At 41.4% G+C, this 20,820-nt stretch overlaps 1 protein-coding gene across 3 annotated transcripts in view; it reads left to right on the top strand.

Annotated features, from left to right (window-relative positions):
* LPIN2 (lipin 2) overlaps nucleotides 1-20,820 on the top strand; it is a 114,873-nt gene that overhangs the window by 64,085 nt on the left and 29,968 nt on the right. For all 3 annotated transcript variants that reach the window (XM_090285767.1, XM_090285766.1, XM_090285765.1), the window contains 3 exons: nucleotides 263-463; nucleotides 10,069-10,164; nucleotides 13,001-13,302. In XM_090285767.1, the coding sequence (XP_090141893.1) occupies nucleotides 272-463; nucleotides 10,069-10,164; nucleotides 13,001-13,302 (590 nt within the window). In that variant the 5' untranslated portion in view covers nucleotides 263-271. The remainder of the gene's footprint in view (nucleotides 1-262; nucleotides 464-10,068; nucleotides 10,165-13,000; nucleotides 13,303-20,820) is intronic.

The following is a 20,820-nucleotide window of genomic DNA, read 5'->3' as shown; positions in this document are numbered from 1 at the left end:
TAATGGGAAAGGAAAGGGAATTTGCTCATGCTTCAGATACAAAGGAGGACAGTTTAGGAATGTTCATGTGTGGAAATGTGTAGAAACAGCGCTAGCAATGAGACTAATGGGGTTATAATCATCAAGGTTACTAATAGTACATAATCTAGTACACAAATGAGTAATGTAATTTTAGTCACTTTAGTTTTTTCTTTGTTACTGTCATTAGATCCACAGGTTCAGCATTAACATTGCATCTAATTATTTTTCTTGTCTTTTGTAGTCTCAAACCATGAATTATGTGGGACAGCTGGCCGGGCAGGTGATTGTCACTGTGAAGGAGCTCTACAAGGGTATTAACCAGGCTACTCTGTCAGGGTGCATCGATGTCATTGTGGTGCGGCAGCAGGATGGCACCTATCAGTGTTCGCCTTTTCACGTTCGGTTTGGGAAGCTGGGAGTCCTGAGATCCAAAGAGAAAGTGGTGAGTGTAGAACACAGCATGTTCTCTAGGAGGGTAAAAGGTTAAATGGCACCAATATATAGTTACTGTGAGCTCTCTGGACCTTTTATTTAAATCTGTGTGATGCTAAAGACAGTGGTATGAGAAGTCAACCTTCATTGCTTTTTGAAGTTGCTTCTGAATTCAGAAAGCCCTATTACAGAAAGCATCTCCAAGGGAAATCTCCTTATATTGTTTAGAGTGAAAATTATTTTGATAATTCTATTTGTTGCAGCTCAGAAGAACAAAACAGAGAAACTAGAGTTATAAGTGGGGATATTAGATGTATTTAGAAAAAGTTCCTTTACCTTAGATAGCATTTAAAAATACTTAGGGTAATATCTTCATAACAATTCTGAATGGAATAGACTGACATAATCGAGAATGTGTTTCATTTGTTTAAATAATTAATGTGAAATTACTTTGTTTTGACAAAGCTGTAAATCTTATTTGTACTCTAAATTGGTTATTTAGGATTTGTTTCCAAATCCAAGTGAAATGTAAACCCGCAGGCCATAGGCTTACTGACTTTTATTTATTTTAGGGAAGATTCATTTTAAAAGGAGGTATTTGTATTGGCTTTTCTTTCTCTTACATTCTCTTTCCTTCAGGTAATAGAGCAACTGGAAGGTTTGTTAGTACGTCTGATGTCAATCTAGTCACAAAACTGGGCTAGTAATAAAACTTTGCAGGTACATAGTATTTACCTTTCTACTCTTACCCTACAGTATCTACCTAAACAATATAGGGATACTTGCCAGGATTTTAAAGCACAATGAAAAATCCACACCATTTTCTGAAACAGGAGTATGTGTTAGAGGACCACTGGTATAAATTGAAAACATCTACTTTCAGATTTGGACTGTTTCACATAACTGATTTTATTCTTTAAAATAGAATTTTTTCTCTATTTTAATTAAATTTAGGTTATTTTGAAAGTGAAAGATAAGGTTTATGGGTTTCACAAAAGAGATACTCTCCCCACTCAAGAAAAATATTCTGTTTTTCTAGTGTTAACAAAATCAGTGTTCCACTGGAGAGCCACGTTTCAGGGGGGCAGGGTTTGCATGGTCTGGCCTCTGTTCAGAGTCACCCTTTGGAAACCAAAAGCAGTTGCAGTTTACTTAGTGACTTTGAAACTTTCCATTGCAAAACAGTGTTAAGCCACAGTTAACTTCTGGAATTTTATCTTTCCAGTACCACTAAGCTGCAGTACTTCCCAATTATATCTGCACTGGGAGAATCAGCAACAAACTATTTATCCACTGAAACTTGCTGTTAGTTGTGCAAGGATCTGTTTTTAAAACAGCTTATAAGGCATAATTTATTTATTTGTTTTTGCTGTGATCAAGGTTTTTGATCAAATTGAGTAAGTGTCTGGCCTTTCAATATGTAACTGATGTACATAAGCATTTGTGCATCTGCATATAGTGACTGAACAGATGCCTCTTTTTGTATGCAGTATGCCTCTAAGAAAGTAGTACAGTTTTTGTACAACGTTACACAAGTCATTGTGTTAAATATATTGCCAAACCCTTGAATTTTAATAAAAGGCTATCCATGAGACACAGGACAAGAGAAAATTTCTTCTTTTCCATTCCTTTCCTTGGTATCCCAGAAACTCAAAAGATAATGTTTGGGAGGAAATTTGGCTATTTGACCAAAACACAGCTTCCCTATAACACTGAAACCATGTTTCTGCCTTGAGATTACCTAGCAATTTCAGTTAACTGTTTGTCTTATTTTAGGTCAGTTTGGATTAGAGAAAGCAATTCATCGATTTAAACTAAGACCCAGTTTTCAGATATGGTACCACCTATGAAGTGAACTTGAAGTCTTAATCACCTTAAAACCTATGGTTAGAGAGATGCAGTATAATAATTTTCCCACTGCCATTGGTATCTTCTTGTTTGACAGAACACCAATACTCTCAGTATGTTTTATAACTCGGGGATTTAATTTCAGAAGGTAAACCTGCACTCGATAGTTTTAAATATTAACTGCATTGATTTCACACAAAAATTGATTATTTTATTACTTATCAAAGTTAAATAACCCAGTGTATAAGAAAAGAGTTTTTATTGTGGATGACAAATTCATTTCATACTAGCTTAAGAAAAAAGGGAATTTACTGGTTTGCATAACTAACATCCAGGGGCATTTGAATTAATCAGGACTTTATTTAGGGTCTCTGAAAGTATTATCAGAAGACTTCCTATCAAGATGGAGGTGCAGGTAAACATTGCTCACCTCCTCACACAACCACAAAAAAATTATAGCTAAACTACAGAACAACTATCATTCAGAAATGTCAGAAAATCAAGTTGTATGGAAGTCTGGCAACTAAGGCATTAAAGAAACCACATTCATCCAAATGGGTAGGAGGGGTGGAGACACTGAACCAACTTGTTCCAAAGCCACATGTGGTAGATAGAAAATGGAGGGATATCTCAGGAGTGAGGATCCCAGCCCCACAGCAGACCACCCAGTCCAGGGCTCCAGTGGTAGGAAGATCAGTCCTTATAACTTCTGGCTGTAAAAACCAGTGGGGGTTGGGTCGGTGGAAGAAACTGCGGGATTCTCAGGCATCTCCTATGGAGGGCCCCGCACACAGACTTACTCAGACTCATTCCCTCTGTGCTGCACCAGTGGCATATGGGGAGTAACTGAAGAATCTACCATCAAGACAAGAGCTGGGGGACAGCTTCCTCCCAGAATTGCAGGCAGCAGCCATCATTTCTTTTCTGAGCCCTCCCCAACATAGAACCACAGCGCAGTGGCTCCACCCCATTCAAATTATGGACCCACCCAAGCAGGTAATGGTGGTTTTTCCATATGAATGACTGGGCTAGGCTCAGGCTTCCATCTTTCCCAAATCTACTCAAACAGGCAACAGCTGAGTGCAGCCCTGTACACCCCCGCCCCACACACACACTGCATGGCCCGAGGCCTAGCACTAGCAGCAGCCATTTGCAGACAGAACACAGCTAGAGGCTGACCTTGGCTTGTACCACCTGAAAACCCCAGAGCCTGTGTACGCAAAAGACAGTTACAGACCAGGTCAGAGCACCACCACCCAACCACTATAACGAGCCATGGAGGGAGGCGGTTGCTGGCCAGTGGTCACAGCCAGTCCTACAGGCTGTCTGACCTGGGTGAATCCCTCCCATTGACCTGCCTACAGCAATCAAGAGGAGGGAATACTCAGCCCAAATGGAAGGTGTACCTTGAGTACCCAGCTTGGGGTATAAGGGAGGCTGTGCCACTGGACCCTACAGCACACCTACTACATTAGGCCACGCTACCAAGATATGGAGTCAAAGCAGCTCTACCTAATACATAGAAACAAACACAGGGAGGCTGCCAAACTGAGGAGACAAAGAAATATGGCCCAAATGAAAGAACAGAACAAAACTCCAGAAAAAGAATTAAACAAATGGTTATAAGGATGCTCAAGGAACTTAATGGGTACTTCAACGACATAAAAATGATCCAATCATAAATAAGTAGACATTAATTGAAATAAAAAGCAATTTCAGTAGCAGAGTGAATAAAGCTGAGAAATCAGTGGTTTGAATAATCAGTAGAGCAAGAAGGAAAAAAAGAGACCAAAAAAATCAAGGATAGTGTAAGGAGCCTCTGGGACAACTTCAAGAATTCCAACATTTGCATCATAGGGTTGCCAGAAGGAGAATAGAAAGAGCAAGAAACTGGAAACTTATTTCAGAAAATAATAAAAGAAAAGTTCCCTAATTTGATGAAAGAAAGAGACATATAGGTCCCAAACAAGGTGGAAGCAAAGAAGACCACATTAAGACACATAATTAAAATGCCAAAGTTTAAAGATAAAGAGAGAATCTTAAAAGCAACAAGAGAAAAGTAGATAATTACCTACAAAGGAGTTCCCATAGGACTGTCAGCTGATTTCTCAAAAGAAATTTTGCTTGAAAGAATTATTCAAAGTGATGAAAAGCAATGACCTACAACCAAGATTACTCTGTCCAGCAAAGCTATTATTTAGAATCAAAGGGCAGATAAAGTATGTCCCAGACAAGGTAAAGCTAAAGGAGTTGGTCATCACCAAAATATTATTATATGAATGTTAGGGACTTATTTAAGAAAAAGAAGATCAAAACTGTGAACATTAAAATGGCAATAAATACATAATTATCAAATATTGAATACAAAAAACAAACTAAGCAAACAAGCAGAACAGAAACAAAATCACAGGTATGGAGAGCATAAAGAGGGTGGCCAGTTGAGGGGGGACATTTGGGGGAATGGTGAAAAAGGTGAAGGGATTAAGAAGTACAAATTGGTAGTTCCAGAATAGGAGGGGGATGTTAAGAGCAAGTATAGGAAATGGAGTTGCCAAAGAACTTAAATGCATGACCCATGGACATAACAAAGGAGGGGGTATTGCTGGAGGGAGTTTGGGGGGTGCACGGTGGAGGGGGGCAAAGGGCTAAAAATTGGGACAACTGTAAGAGCATAATCAATCAAGTTTCTAAAAAAGTATTATCAGAACTCTAACTCTCAGCTCTGCTTCCCTTTGTGCATGTTCTAATACAAGATCGCCACTGATACCTCCAGGCTTAGTTCCCATTACCTCAGCAACCCCAGTGGAAAGGGAGCTTTCCCTTCCTACAGAAATGTCAGTGTTTAGTCTCCCCAACAGTTTGGTCACATATATCTTGGGGACCAGTCACTAGCTGGGGGTGGAATATACTGATTGGCCTGGGTTAGATAACAGCCCCACCTCCACTTTCTGAAGCCACACCTGAAATAGATGGTCTGAAATAGAGGATGAACAGATCCCACAGGACATCAGGGGTATTCTTAACAAAAACAAAAGCGTCTGCTACAGCCAGTATTTCTCAAAAGTAAATTGGGTCTGTTTCAACATCTCAGTCATATAAGGTGAGTGAGATTAAGCCACAGTGTAGGAGGTATGGAAATGAGTGCTATTTTGGCAACCAGTTTGCCAGAAGTACTACATCAAGATGAGTCCTTTTGAAAATAATCACCTTGGGAAAGCACTTGTTCATCTTGTGCCATCTTTCAAAACATTTTAAATATTTTTTTCTTTGTTGCCTAAAGAGCTTATTGGCATACTCTTCTAATTGTCCTCAGTGCTGGCAGAGTGTGATGTTAGATTTAATTTTTGTAAAGAATCAAACTTCATTTCAAGTCAAATCAAGAGTCATATTCAGAAATGTCATACTCGATCATTAAAAGTAACAGTTATAAAATAGTGGGTTAATTTTTCTAAGGTAGTATAAACACAGTTCATTTTGTGTCTAAGGAAGCATTATTTTATTTTCTCAGCTACATTGGGTAAACGGATAACCTCCAAAGATGAAAATTTTGAAAGATGGTATTAATTTGAACCTGTTAAATTTTTTATTTAAAATAAAATAGCTTTAAATATTTCATTTCTCTATTTTAACTTAAAAGAATTTATACAAGTCAACGAAGGATTATTTTATATGTCCAACTTCTTTTTTTTTTAAGTATATTTTATTGATTATGTTGTTACAGTAGTTCCAATTTTTTCCCCTTTGCTCCCCTCTGCCCAGTATCCCCCTTCCCTCCAGCAATCCCACCCCCCTTAGTTCATGTCCATTGATCATGCATATAAGTTCTTTGGCTTCACCTTTTCCTATAGTATTCCTAACATCCCCGTCTATTTTGTACCAACCAATTATGCTTCTTAGTCCCTGCACCATTTACCCATTTCTCCCCCTCCCCCCTCCCAGTTGATAACCCTCCAAATGATCCCTAAACCTATGATTCTGTTCCTATTCTGGTTTGCTTAGTTAGATTTTGGTTTTAGTTTTTAGATCCAGTTGTTGATAGTTGTGAGTTTGTTGTCATTTTAATGTTCATAGTTTTGATCTTCTTTTTCTTAAGTCACTTTGACATTTCATATAATAATGGCTTGGTGATGATGAACTCCTTTAGCTTTACCTTGTCTGGGAAGCACTTCATTTGCCCTTCCATTCCAAATGACAGCTTTGCTAGATAGAGTAATCTTGGTTGCAGGGTGCTTTTCATCACATTGAATATTGCTTTCCAGTCCCTTCCTGCCTGCAAAGTGTCTTCTGAGAAATCAGCTAATAGTCCTATAGGCACCCCCTCTCTCTTGCTGCCCCCAGGACTCTCTTTATCTTTCACCTTTGGTATCTCAGTCATGATGCGTCCTGGTGTGGCCCCTCTGGGTCCAGCTCGCCCAGGACCCTCCGTGCTTCCTAGATCTGTATGTCCATCTCCTTCGCAAAATTTGGGAAGTTTCTCTCACTTTTTTCAATTTTTGCTTCCCCATTCTGTACTGGTTGACTTTTTTTCTTCCTAGTGTTCCACATCATTGATTTGAACCCTGGTTTCCTTCCCTTCACCATTGGTTTTGTGTGGACTTTCCTTCGTTTCACTTAGCATAGCCTTTACTTCTTCTCTTATGCGTTTTCGGTACTCAAGCATATCTGTCAAGCCTGTGAGCATCTTTATCACCAGTGTTTTGAGTTCTGCATCTGTTAGGTTGTCTATCTCCTCATCTGTTAGGTTGGCTATCCCCTTGTCGCTTAGTTCTCCCACTGGAACCTTGATCCATTTCCCCTTTTGGGCCATACTTCTCTCTCCTCATTCTAACAGGCTCCTGTGTTTGTTTGCCTCCGCATCCCAGATAGAGATGTCACTCCTGTTACGTTTTAAGGGGCAGAGCCTTAGGGATTCGTCAGTACAGGGCGACCTGTTTCACCACGTTGTGGCGCTGTATGTGGGGGAGGGGTCCGAGAGGGAACAATGCTGCCTGCCCAGCACTCGCCCCTTTTCCAGGCACCTCTCCCATTTCCTCACCAGACTGGCACCCCTCTAGCGGCTGACCTGGCCATCGTTCCCAGAGTGCGTGCGTCTTCGGATGTTCTAGGACTGTGGGGGCCCTTTAAACAAGCGGACTCTGCTGAGACCGGCATTTTCTGCCTCCGCCCCAACCCGGACTGGTTTGCACAGTCAGAAGCAATGAGGCTTGATTTTCCCCTGTGCTGGGACCGTGGGTTGCGAGGTCTGGTGAGGAGCTGGAAATGCTCCCCAGGTGTCCCTCCTGACTTTTTAAAACATGTGACTGCTCTTTCTGCCGGCCTGCCACTGGTGCCACTGATGGCGCCACTGATGCCACCGCTGCTGCCACCACCACTCCGCGTCCTCTCTGCCCCAGCTCTGCCCCTCCTACCTGTCTGGATGAGTATTTCTTCTTTATATCTTTGTTTGCTGGACTTCTATGCAGTTTGATTTTCCGGAACTTCTGGTTGTTTCTAGCTTTGAGGTAGTTTTATTCCTTCTTAGTTGTGGAGGGAGACACAGCGTGTCTGTCTATGCTTCCATCTTGGCCAGAAGTCCTATATGTTCAACTTCTAATTAAATAAATTTAGTTAAATATTTCATTTAAGTAATCTTGAGAAACCTAAAATTTGGCATTATGGAACAAATTTAGTTTCTCCCTATCCTTTTGCTTATAGTCTAGAAAAAATTACATATTTCTTTACTTTTTTTAGTTTTTACATAACTTTTTAAGTTAGAAAAGAGTCTTCCTATGATTGTAGAAGCTATTATGACAGCTGCTTTAGAAAATAGGTGACTCTAGATGCTTCTATGACTTTGACCAGTTTATTATGAAAAAATTTTAAAAATTTATCTGTGTCTGGCCTGGTGGCACAGTTGGTTGGAGTGTCAACCCATACACTAAAAGGTTGCAGGTTCAATTCCTGGTAAGAGCACATACTAGGTTACGGTTTGATCTGGGGCATGTAAGGAGGCAACCAATTGATGTTCCTTTTCTCCCTCTCTCTCTTTCCCTCTGAAATATGTATGTGAGAATCAAATAAAACTGGCGTTTACAAGGTTATTCATACAAGTTTCAGAAGTTGGCATTTATTTATTATTGCATGGTACTCAAAAAATATATACACAGCCTAGAGATAAACAGCTACATTATTTTTAAGTAATATAATAGCAGTTAGCATTATGTATAAACTGTCCTCACTTTGCCTCATAGTGCAGACCTGTGAAAATGGGCAAGCTGAAACTGTGTAAAGCAAGCTTTTTTTTTTTTTTTTTTAAACTTTGGATATATATATATTTTAATAATTTGTTTGTTTGTTTACTTATTTTTTATTTTTAGAGAGAAGGGAAAGGAGAAAGAGAGGGAGAGAAACATCTCTGTGTGGTTGCCTCTCACTCGCACCCCCAACTAGGGACCTGACGTGCAACCTAGTAATGTGCCCTAGCTGGGAATCGAACCAGTGACACTGGGCTCACAGGCCGACACTTAATCCACTGAGCCACAGCAGCCAGGGCCAAACTTTTTATAATCAATTAAAAAATTAGGATTCTTCCATGTCCTTTACAAATGTTTGTCACGACTGTAAAAATTTTTACTGTCAGTTATAAATATATAGAAAAGTGAAAAATAATATTTACTACAAATTAAAGCATTAGAAACATTGAGAAATAAAGTGTTATTCTTTGTAAAAACTTAACAGGGGTGATTTTAACAGTGCTTGCCTTCTTGATGTAAAACTCATGCTGTGGAATAAGCGTCTTTGTCTTGGCAAATTTTCATACTTTGTAAGTTCAGATCAGCTTCCAAAATTTCATCCTTTGAATTTTCAATGTTATGAGTATCTCTGAAAGTTCCCTTAACATGAAATTTTTTGCCTATGTCACTTTCCTCTGGACTGTCGTCATTCATCACAACCATTTTTCTTTTTTGTGTGGGTAAAGCTCACCCATCACCAAGTTCCTCCAAGTGCACATCTTGAGTCTCTCAGATGGCAGCAGGGTCACTGTTCTAACCATCAGCTATTTCTTCTATAACTGTTGACATTGCACTTTAATTTTACTCCCAATACTATTCCTTTTTGTTTCTGTACTGCACTTTGATCTTGGCCAATTTCCTCTCTCAGTTATCTTTTTATAAAATGTTACATGGGTTTATCACTGGGAGACAAGGAGGCAACATAACTATGTGCTTTGCTGTCTGAACTGAGTAACAATAGTGCTGGGACCAGTCACTTACAGACTTTGAAAAAGTGACAATATGGGTTATTGATCATGATGGACATCTGTTATTTATGTAGTAATTGATGAATAGAAGAGCTGGCAGTGAAGTTTTTACTTTCTGCAGTTATTCACATTTAACATTCTGTGGCAACCAAAATTGGTGTTGATCTGAACCATGCAAGGTGAGACCTACCTGTGCTCTAACTCTGAAAGTGTTCTGATGTTTGACAGTGAGGTTTCCTCTGTTTTATAACATTTGGGAATTAAATAATTTTATATGTTTATATGTTATAAAAATAGGTGATAAAATATTTTCTTTCAAACCCTGATGGCCATCCCCTCCTCACCCACCCCCCCAAGGTTTGTTTGTTTTTTTAGGGGTGGGATATGGGGAAGGTAGCAGTATTTCTCTGGGACTGTCACTCTAGGAACCTCAATACTAAGTTTGGCTTGAGAACTCAGAATTTAGGCTTAGTTTAGCTTGAATGAAAGACTCTTAATGCTGAACCTCACTTTGTTTCTCCACTTAGATTGATATAGAAATCAATGGTGATGCAGTGGATCTTCATATGAAATTGGGTGACAATGGAGAAGCTTTCTTTGTGGAGGAGACTGAAGAGGAATATGTAAGTCCTAGTGGGTCATATCCACTTTATGCATTGTATTCAGGCCCCTGGTGCATATACCAGACTAGAAGTACTCCATTTTAATGTTTAGTTGTACAGATGATTGTTGCTAGTCCTTTAGGTAAGCTTTAGTTTTAGGTTGAAGAACCAAGCTGTCAGAAAGAAGCTAGAGGAGTGAGAAGGACCTTTTTTCCATGCCACACTTAAGGGTGCAGAGAATGCAGAAGGCCTTTGTACTTGCTCTTTTTGTAAGGAAAGGCACATCTTTCTCTCTAACTTTAATGAGTTTTCTTACTTAGTGTCTGTTACAGTTCACACTTGACTTGAATCCATTTGACTTCTGCTTAAGTAATGAAGCTGTATCTCTTCAGGCTTTGTGTGTTTGTATACATGTGACCTTTAAACTTGAAAAACAAGTTTATAATTTTGACTTGGGAGTAATCACAGTGAAGTGGTTCATTATGGTCTCGAGGGGTTTAAGTTAATTGGCCTATATCCTGTATAAACAATTACTGCATGTTTGACTTCTTTAAGCAAGAGAGCGCACAATTTGTCATTACCAACACACATTCTCTTGCCCTCTCCTCCCTCCTTCTCCCCTCCTCCTCTCCCTCTTTTCCCTTGTCCTCCACTCCCTTGTGTCCACTGATTTGAATGGTAAACTGTTCTTGATGGATTGAATGTGAATCTTTTTACAAATTCTTAGCATTGTTATATCTTTTATCATAAAGAAAATCTTAGATAATAAAAATGATAAGCTTAAAGTTATTAAGGATACAGGACTATTTTTTTGGGTTTTGAAGACTAATTGCCAGTTTGATACCATAAATTTACAAAGAAAAAAAGTTACCAAAAAGAAAAACTTTAGCAGAATGAGATTGTTATCATTTTTTAATTTAGAGAGACTAACACTTCAGTTACCAATATGTAAAGCAGCATTGACACAGTATGATTATGAAAGGGAACCTCATCAGACCAGTGTTTTCCTAGTACTTTAATGACTTGTTTTTAATATCTTATTTTCATTTACTTGGCCTAAATAAATTTTTTCTTCATTAGAAAGGCCAAGGCAGAATGAAGCAATGAATGACTTATTACAAGAATAAAATATTTTTGATGTAGTTCTTAAAATCACGTGTAATTCATAACACTGATTGGGCTTAATATAAATCAACAAATGAAAGGACTAGGTTATTGATAGTTTATTACCTGGTTTTCATGGTCAGTTCTGATGATTCCATTTAAAATTATTCTTAGCAAGGTTTACTTGGAGAGTATTAACTTTACAGCCATTTTTTTCTATTCCATGTGTAACTAAATTTGCCAGATTTTCTTCAGTATAATAGTGTGTTTCTCTTTAAAATTTAAAAAAAAAAATTGTTAATTCATCCAGCAACATTGTAATTACTACTCTATATCTCATACTACAAATGAAGCATGCCCCTGCTCTTCAGGAGTTCATGATTTGAAGGGGGAATAAACATTACCAGAGCCCATCTGGCTTCCATTCGTTTTTTGTTTTTGTTGTTGTTGGTTCTCTCAAACTTTTCTCATTTAACTGTATGTCGTCAGCATCCCTTTTAAATCAGTAGTTCTAAATCTAACTCTGTCCTTTTAATAGCTGCACAACATTTTATAGTATAGATACACCAGTTTGTTTAACCATTCTGGTATAATAGACATTCAAGTTATTTCCACTACTTCTCCTGCCCACCCCCCACTCCGCCACTACAAACTGCTAAAATAGAACTAGGAAACACTGTCAGAGACAAAAAACTCTTAAGAAGTACAAGTAAACTTTACAACAAAGACCATTAAATTAAAAAGCCCTGGATCTCAGACCATGGCCTGTGACCTCAGTGCTTTGTGGGCTTGCAGAATAATATCCTATCACATGGTTTCTAAGTATGTATTGCTGGTGAACACAGATTTTGCTTAGGTAAACAAAATTTTGGCTTTGGGTTAATAATGTTTACCAAAGTCAAATTCAAAAGCTTGATTTAAAATAATTATGGAAACCCACTTATTTTCAGGACTGTTAGGTAAAAACTTGAGTGTTCTGAATTATCTGAGGTTAATTTCTATCTCTATTACTTCTCTTCCATTTCCCCCATTATAAGAAGGAATGAAGCAAATGGTTAAGAAGTTAATTTCCTGAACACCAGACTTGGTCATTTATTTAATATTAACATAAGAGTTTAATTATTTCTAACTGTTGGGATTTATTTTCTTCTTTGGAATTCCTAAAAGGATATCTTAAATACTTTATGATTTAAAAGTCCACTAATTTCATTTGTTACGGAGTATTCTTTCTGTTACAATCACCTTCCTCGACCCTCAATTAATTTGACAAACACAAGTATTAACTATAACTTTTACCATAGTTCCTTACTTCACTTAACCTGTCCTGCTGCCCTTTGTCTGATGAAATGTTTCTGATGTTTGTCTTCTGCTTTGCCAAGTTCTTGACAGAATGCTTTGTAATACTTCTTTGGAATGCTGCTGTTGCTGTTTCGAACTTCTTTTTACAGATAATTTAATTGGCTCTGCCTTAAGTATAGCTTTCATGTGCTCCATGCTGACTTGGCATAACGGTTCCTTAAAACATTTTTAGTTACTTGGATCAAAATGAGCTAACACTGAGCTGTGTGTAACAGAGTGAAGACCTATTTAGAGCAGAGCAGGTTGTGCCCTAGTTCAGTATGACTGTCTTACCTACAGGAACTATGTTCTTTCCACCACTGTGAAAATTTAGGTATGCAAAGAATTCATTATTATTTTGATTGACCATCCAGTTTGCCATGGACAACTTTTCTTTCCTCATGTTCTCTTTAAGGAAAAACTTCCTGCTTACCTTGCCACTTCACCAATTCCTACTGAAGATCAATTCTTCAAAGATATTGACTCCCCTTTGGTAAAATCAGGTGTAAATGAAATATCACCTCAGAGTCCTGACATCTCACATATCTTGGAAACAGAGACAGTTTTTACTTCAAGTTCTGTGAAAAAGAAAAAACGAAGGAGAAAGAAATGCAAACAGGACAGTAAGAAAGAAGAGCAGGTAGCTTCCCCTGCTGCAGAAGACACTCTGGACATGGATCTGAGCTCCGATGATGACAAGGGGGCCCAGTCAGCAAGGTAGGGCTCTTGCTCGAGAGGACTCTTTGTACAGGTGCCAAGTGTCCGTGCATAGAGTTCAGGTAAAGTAAGAAGCTTTTTTGTTTGTTTGTTTGTTTGTTTTTTAATGGGTCTACAGTGTGAGGTTTGGACTTGTTTTTCCCCTTGACAGTTTATTATGGAATCAAGCAGGAGAGGCATTTTCTTTTCTTTTTCTTTTTCTTTTCCGTAGCTCTACAAAATTTGCCATGAGACACCCTGTTGTGTTGCTCAAACATCATTTGAAACAGACTGGCAATGTGTGTCTTTTCAGCTAGTAAATTTCCAAAAGCCAAAGAAATTTTAAGTCTCAAGGATGATCTGAACTAGTGACTTGCCCCTGGATAAGCAGATATAAACATCAGGACCACTGCCCAACCCAGTGGTCTTGGTATATCACCTATTCCTGAGAATTGCAAAGAAGAAGAAAAATAAATAAATAAAAAATATGAACAATAAAATGGCAGTAAATACATATCTATTCACAAATGAATCTAAAAAACTGAAAAACAAAGAAGTAAAACAGAAACAGACTCATAAATGCAGAGAACATTTTGACAGTTGCCAGGTGGGAGTTGAGGGGATGGGTGAAAAAGATGAAGGGATTAAGAAGTACAGATTGGTTGTTACCAAGTAGTCATAGGGGTGTAAAGTACAGCATAAGGAATATAGTCAATAATATTCTAATAACTATGCGTGGTGTCAGATGGGTACTAGATTTATCAGGATGATCCCCGTCGTCGTCGTTGTCAGCAGCCGTCCGTCTCGAGAGACGATGGCATAGCTTCTTGAGAGTCTATCTGCACCGCCGAGAATGGCTGTGCAGTCTGACTCGGGAGTGACAATCCCTGCCGCACTTGTTACAGGTGAAGGCAGATGGCTGTTGTTGCTGCTGTTGACGCTGCTTCCGCCTCGATCTTTTCTGGACCGCCTCCTCGTTGTGCGCAGCCTCTGCGCGTGACGTACCTTGCCTGACCGCGAGCCTCCAGGCTAGGCGGTCGTCTGCTTGAACTTCCCATGTGTTGAGATTGATGGAGCATTGTGTCATGTCCTTTTTGCAGATGTCTTTGAACCGCAGTTTTGGGCGCCCTGTCATCCTCTGGCCTTCTGCTAGCTCGCCGTAGAGGAGGTCTTTGGGAATACGGCCTGCATCCATTCTTTTGACATGGCCGAGCCACCTGAGGCGTCTCTCACTAAGAACTGCATGCGAACTGCTCATGTTGGCTCGCTTCAGCACCTCGGTGTTGGGGACCTTATCCTGCCAGGCGACATGCAGGACGCGTCGCAGGCACCTCATGTGGAAGCTGTTGAGTTTCCTTTCGTGCCTTGCGTAGGTGGTCCACGTCTCGCTGCCATAGAGGAGAGTGCTGAGTACGCAGGCTTGGTAGATGCGCAGTCTGGTTTTCTCAGTGAGGCTGGAATTGTTCCACGCTCGCCGGTTCAGTTTGACCATAACTGTGGCTGCCCTGGCGATTCTCCGATTGACCTCCAAGTCGACTGACAGAGAGCTCGAGATGGTGGACCCGAGGTAAGTGAAATCGTTGACAACCTCCAGGGTGTATCCGTCGATGGTGATGCATGGGGGAGTCCCCGTGCCTTGAGCCATAATGTTCGTCTTCGTCAGGCTGAAGGCTAGTCCGAACTCCTTGCATGCGTGGGAAAGGCAAGTGACTAACTGCTGGAGTCCCTCTTCGGAGTGTGATGTCAAGGCTGCATCGTCGGCGAAGAGCATCTCACGGATGAGCACCTCTTTGACTTTGGTCTTGGCTCGTAGACGGGCCAGGTTGTAGAGCTTGCCATCGGATCTGGTGTGAATGAAGACACCCTTGCTGCAGTCCTTAAAGGCGTATTGGAGGAGCATGGAGAAGAAGATTCCGAACAGCGTAGGCGCGAGGACGCAGCCTTGCTTTACTCCACTGCTGACTGGGAAGGCCTCAGAGGTTGCGCCGTTGTAGGACACCGTGCTGTGCATGTTGTCGTGAAAGGACATGACCACAGCAAGCAGATGTGGTGGACAGCCAATCTTCCGTAGCAAGCTGAAGAGTCCGCTTCGACTGACCAGATCAAACGCCTTCGTGAGGTCGATAAAGGCGAGGTAGAGTGGTTTATGCTGCTCGTGACACTTCTCCTGCAGCTGGCGTAGGGAGAAGATCATGTCCACTGTTGATCGGCCAGCTCTGAAGCCACACTGGGACTCTGGGTAGACGCGGGAAGCAAGGGTCTGCAGGCGGGCAAGAGCGACCCGGGCGAATACTTTGCCGACGACGCTGAGGAGAGAGATGCCCCGGTAGTTGTTGCAGTCGCTGCGGTCTCCTTTGTTCTTGTACATGGTGATAATGTTGGCGTCTCTCATATCCTGGGGGATGTAACCCTCCTTCCAGCAGAGACAGAGTAGATGGTGGAGCGGCTGTAGCAGGACTGGTTTCCCGCTCTTTAGGATTTCTGGAGGGATTCCGTCGCTTCCTGGTGCTTTCCCGCAAGCGAGGCGGTCGATGGCTTTGCCGAGCTCTGCCGCAGTAGGTGGGGTGTCTAGCTCCTCCATGACTGGTAGGTCTGGGATGGCGTTAAGAGCAGTGTCTGTTACGGTGTTCCTCGTTGCGTACAGCTCGAGGTAGTGCTCGGTCCACCGCCGCATTTGCTGTTCCTGGTCAGTGATGACCTCACCTGTCTTGGACTTAAGGGGGGCGATCTTGAAGGGGATTGGGCCTGTTGCCTTCTTGATACCCTCATACATTCCTCGTGCGTTGCCTATATCGGCGGCTTCCTGAATGCTTCTGCACAGGTTTAGCCAATAGGTGTTGGCACAGTGGCGGGCGGTCTTCTGGACTTTGTTCCTGGCAGCCCGTAGAGCTTGAAGTGTACTGGGAGTGGGCGTGGCCTTGTAAGCCAGTAGGGCCTTCCTCTTAGCCTCGATCACGGGTTCCATTTCTTCCCAGTGAGCCTCGTACCAGTCAGCGTTCTTCCGCTCTTTCTTCCCGTAAGCAATAATGGCGGAGTTGTATATGGCATCGCGGAGACGTGGCCAATTGGATTCGATAATGTCATCTGCTGCCATTCCCTCGCCGAGTGCATCTTCCATCCTGTTGATGAATTGCTGGGTCTTAACTGGGTTGCTGGCACAACTGGTGTTGATGCGTGGGCGACCCTTCATCTTGGAGTGGTGCAACCTCTTCGACGTTATGTGCACCTTGCTTACCACGAGGGCATGGTCCGTGTCGCAGTCTGCACTGTGGTAGCTGTGGGTGAGGAGGGTGCTGCCAATATCCGTTCTTCTGGTGATGACGAGGTCAAGCTGGTGCCAGTGGCGGGAGCGGGGGTGCCTCCATGACACCTGGTGGATCTCTTTGCACTTGAAGAATGTGTTTGTCACGCACAGGCCGTGGTGACACGAAAGCTCAAGCAGTCGCTGACCATTCTCATTGATCTTTCCTCTCCCAAAGTTTCCGAGGCGGTGGGCCAGGCCATGTGGTCGGCTCCTACTCTTGCGTTGAAGTCTCCAAGGAGATAAAGAGCGTTACTTCTGGGGATCTTGGATAACGCTTCGTCCAGTGCATGGTAGAACTGTTCTTTCTCTTCGGTGGTGGCGCAGAGGGTTGGGGCGTACGTGCTAAGAATGCTGACTGGGCCGAAAGTTGTTGACAATCGGAGGGTAAGTAATCTCTCTGTGCCTCCTGTGGGTGGCTCTATGGAGTTAACAAGCGTGTTCTTCACAGCGAACCCAACACCGTGCTGTCTTGGTTGGTCCGGAGACTTCCCTTGCCAGTAGAAGGTGTAGTTGGTTTCTCTGATAGTTCCGTTGTCGGCCAACCGGGTCTCCTGTAGAGCCGCAATGTCGATGTTTAGTCGTGCCAGTTCCCTGTCGATGACGGCGGTTTTCCTGGCACCATTGATCCACGGAAGGTCTGCAGTAAGTCCGGGACACATGGTCCTGATGTTCCAGCTAGCGAGGCGAGGAGCTGGAGGCTTCTTTCTTGTTTTTTGCTTGGAATTGCCTGATGCGAGTGTTTTGTGGCCCACTTTTCGAGAGACACCTCTCTGATCCCCACACACCCAGTGGGGCAGGCGAGCCATGGCGAGATGGCACCTAATTGGCTGGGGGCTGCCCAGCTTGAGGTGGGCGGTAGCTGTCCAGTGAGGTGCGATGACCTCTCCCACCGTCAGAGGAGACCCCTGGCGCTCATTTCCTTCGCCAATCGGATGAGCTTATAACCGGTATCTGTCTCCTCCCGTGTTGAGTCGACATCTTGCGATGACGCTGGAGTGTCCTCTCCAGTGAAGCTACAAAGCCTGGGCAGGGTGATATGGAGGGCCAGCTGTTGCCCATGCAGCAGACCCCCCCTCTCTTCGCAGCTGAAGGATCCAAGGGGAAAGACAGAGTCAATACAGCTTGGCTTCAGGTGCGCCGCAGGAGTTGCCGGTGTTGACTACAACGTCAAACCGCCTTAGGGACTCCGGCTCTAGATTTTCTGTCGGGGTTTACTCCCTTAGCCTTTCCCCTGAAGAGGTATGCCGCAAGGCAGCGGAGGTTTTTTGGAATCAGAGTTTTCCTTCTCTGGGATCAGGATGATCATTAGCTTATATAATATCTGATCACTGGTGTATACACCTGAAACTAATATAATATTATATGTCAATTATACAATAATTAAAAAGTAAAAATGATCTAAATCAAAAAAAACAAAAAAAACAAGGACAGTATATGCCCTGGCCAGGTGGCACAGTTGGTTGTACACCAAAAAGTTGCTGGTTTGATTCTCTGGTCAGGATGTGTATGAGAGGCAACCAATGGAGCAACCAAAACATTCTAGTAAGTTAATGAGGAAAGGAGGGTTTGGTTTGTTTGTTTTTGAAGTGAGAAATCTTGATTACTACTTATTTACCAACTCAGTAAAAGAGCTCAAAATAGATATCAGTTTTCAAGACAACACTTTCTGGTGTTGAAAGGTTTGGGGTAGAACATATACTTTTCATTTAAGATTTGATTTTAAGAAGATTTTCTTCATTCTGCCCACTCAGTGGTTGCACTGGCACAGGAAGAACCATAGGTATGTCGGTGGGGTGCTTATCTTCATTGGTTGATGACTGAACACGAAGCTGCTGCCCACAATTGTCCCTAAATTTCCAAACTCTTTATTTGACTCAGGGTAGGGAAGGATGGCATTATGACATGTGTGCTGGTCCACTTGTATGCTTTCAACACCTTAGCTGCTGAAAAAAGAGATCATGTCTTACTTCCTGGGAAATTAGTGCTTTAAAATTCTCTTCATCACAGAAAAGAAGGAAAATAATTTCTTTCTCTAGTTATGGAAACCAAATATATATCAATTGTAAACTCTGTCTTGAACTAATATTTGCTTGATTTATCATTTTGTTAAATGGTCAAGTCAGGAAAAAAACCTGTGCTATTATTATATTATAATTATATTGGGTTGGCCAAAAATTCATTCTGTTTTTTCTGTACAGTGGCTCTAGTAGCACTTAGTTGTCTTTAACTTCATTCAAAACAATTTTGTTAGACTGTATTTGTGATAGTGTCATGTCAGCATGCATTTTTTAAAAACTTATCAGAATTGGTGAATTTTTGTGTAGCCATTTTAATATTGAAGATGGAAGAAAATATGCAGCATTTTTGGCATATTATGCTTTATTATTTCAAGGAAGGTAAAAATGCAACTGAAACAAAAAAAGATTTGTGCAGTGTATGGATAAGGTGCTGTGACTGATGGAACATGTCAAAGTGGTTTGTGAAGTTTTGTGTGGGAGATTTCTCTCTGGATTATGCTGCATGGTCGGGTAGACCAGTTGAAGTTAATAGCGATCAAATCCAGACAGTAATTGAGAACAATCAGTATTATACCACACGGGAGATAACCGACATACTCACAATATCCAAGTCAATAAAGTTATTGGTGAAAATGAAAAATGTGTCTTTTATTTTACAGGAAAAAGCTATACGGACTTTTTGGCCAATCCAGTACTCTGTTAATGAATAACACAGTATAATAATTCATTTTTAGCAAAACCATTAACTTATTTTCCAAAACTTTAAAATCTGGCTTTTAAATTCTGCAACAAATGTCTACATTTGATAGTAATTTTTAATATATGAACTCTTTTCCTACCATCTTTTATTACTCATCAACTGTCATATTTGTGATGTTCTTTCTCACTCCTCCTACACTAAATACAGACTTTGATTTCAATTCTCCTAGAATTCAGAGTTCCTCTGTTAGAGTTAAGCAACAAAAGACAGAAAGTGAAAAGTACTTTAGATTCTACAGACCAGTGTAAACTATGCCTATAAAAATTTTAAATCCTGAATAAATTAATGAATTGAGGTAATTTTTTTGTCAGTATCAAAATACTAGCTAGGAAGAACTTAATTATAAATGTTCTAAACTCTCCTTTTATATCAACTGATTGCATAAGAATTTTGGGAAACTATGTAGTTGCTTAAAGAAGAGATACTATCCCATCCTTGGGGTCCCAGTCAGCTCAGCAACAGAGATGGTCATGCTTAGGAGCCAAGTAGCACTGGTGTAAGGTACAAAGTAACAAACTGAAGTGCTGGGGAGGGAAAAAGCTCACAGGCAGATCCCTCCAAGGAGTCCCTTTACCACAAAGCTGAGACTTTCACAGGGAAGTGTTAAAGAAAAATAGTCCTAGAATAACTTACACATGTGATTAAAACACTCCATGTACTGAAAGTAGGGAGATTTCTTCGAGGTTTAGTCTAATATAACGTGCCAGAGGCTCCCAAGTGTCCTCAAGCCTCTCTGCTCCCTCTGTGCCGCCATAAAAGGGTAGAATTGGACCCAACGTGCCACCTCACCCTTTTTCCTCTGCAGAAGTCCTATCCAGAGGTTTCCAAGTGTTTTTACAAATGTAAATTAACCAGCCTTATCATACGTCTCTCCACAGAGATGGTTCATTTAAGTAACACAGAAATTTATCTCAGTGGCCTACTCAGGGCCAACTGAGATGTCCTTTGTGTAATGTGGAAATGGATGTTCAAAGTGAAAAGTTCCATTGCAGCCTCACTGCAGATCCAAACCCATCATACCCTTAGCACATACCACAGGAGGGAGGAATGGATCATCTTCCTGAATCTTGACAGCAAGGCTCCTTCCAGTTGGCCTTTCCTCAGGCTCCCCAAGCGCCCACATACCTGGAAACCCAGACTTCAGCCTCTTTCCTATCTTATCTGTTCCAAAAGCTGAGTGAAGACAGAACATGAATTTTTAAGAGATTTTTTAAATGAATCACTTTGATTAAATAAGTAGTTGGCCATATAGTCCTTGTTACCCCAAACTCTTCTATTTACTAAACACTTATCTTATTGCTACTCACCATGCTAGACACAGGGAAGACTACAGTCATGCTCCCACCTTGATGGGAAGGGCGGACAGTGAACAAGAACCAAGTGGCTGTGGTCCCTGCTGTGAAGAGCAGAAACGTGGTGGTCTGGGCGAGGTGGGTAGGAGTGGGTGGGTCAGGGAA

This window comes from Furipterus horrens, unplaced genomic scaffold, assembly GCF_987537825.1.
Source record: "Furipterus horrens unplaced genomic scaffold, mFurHor1.1.pri manual_scaffold_8, whole genome shotgun sequence".
NCBI classification, from domain to species: Eukaryota; Metazoa; Chordata; class Mammalia; order Chiroptera; family Furipteridae; genus Furipterus; species Furipterus horrens.
Note: the sequence above shows the minus strand (reverse complement) of the source record. Positions and strands in the feature narration are given on the sequence as shown.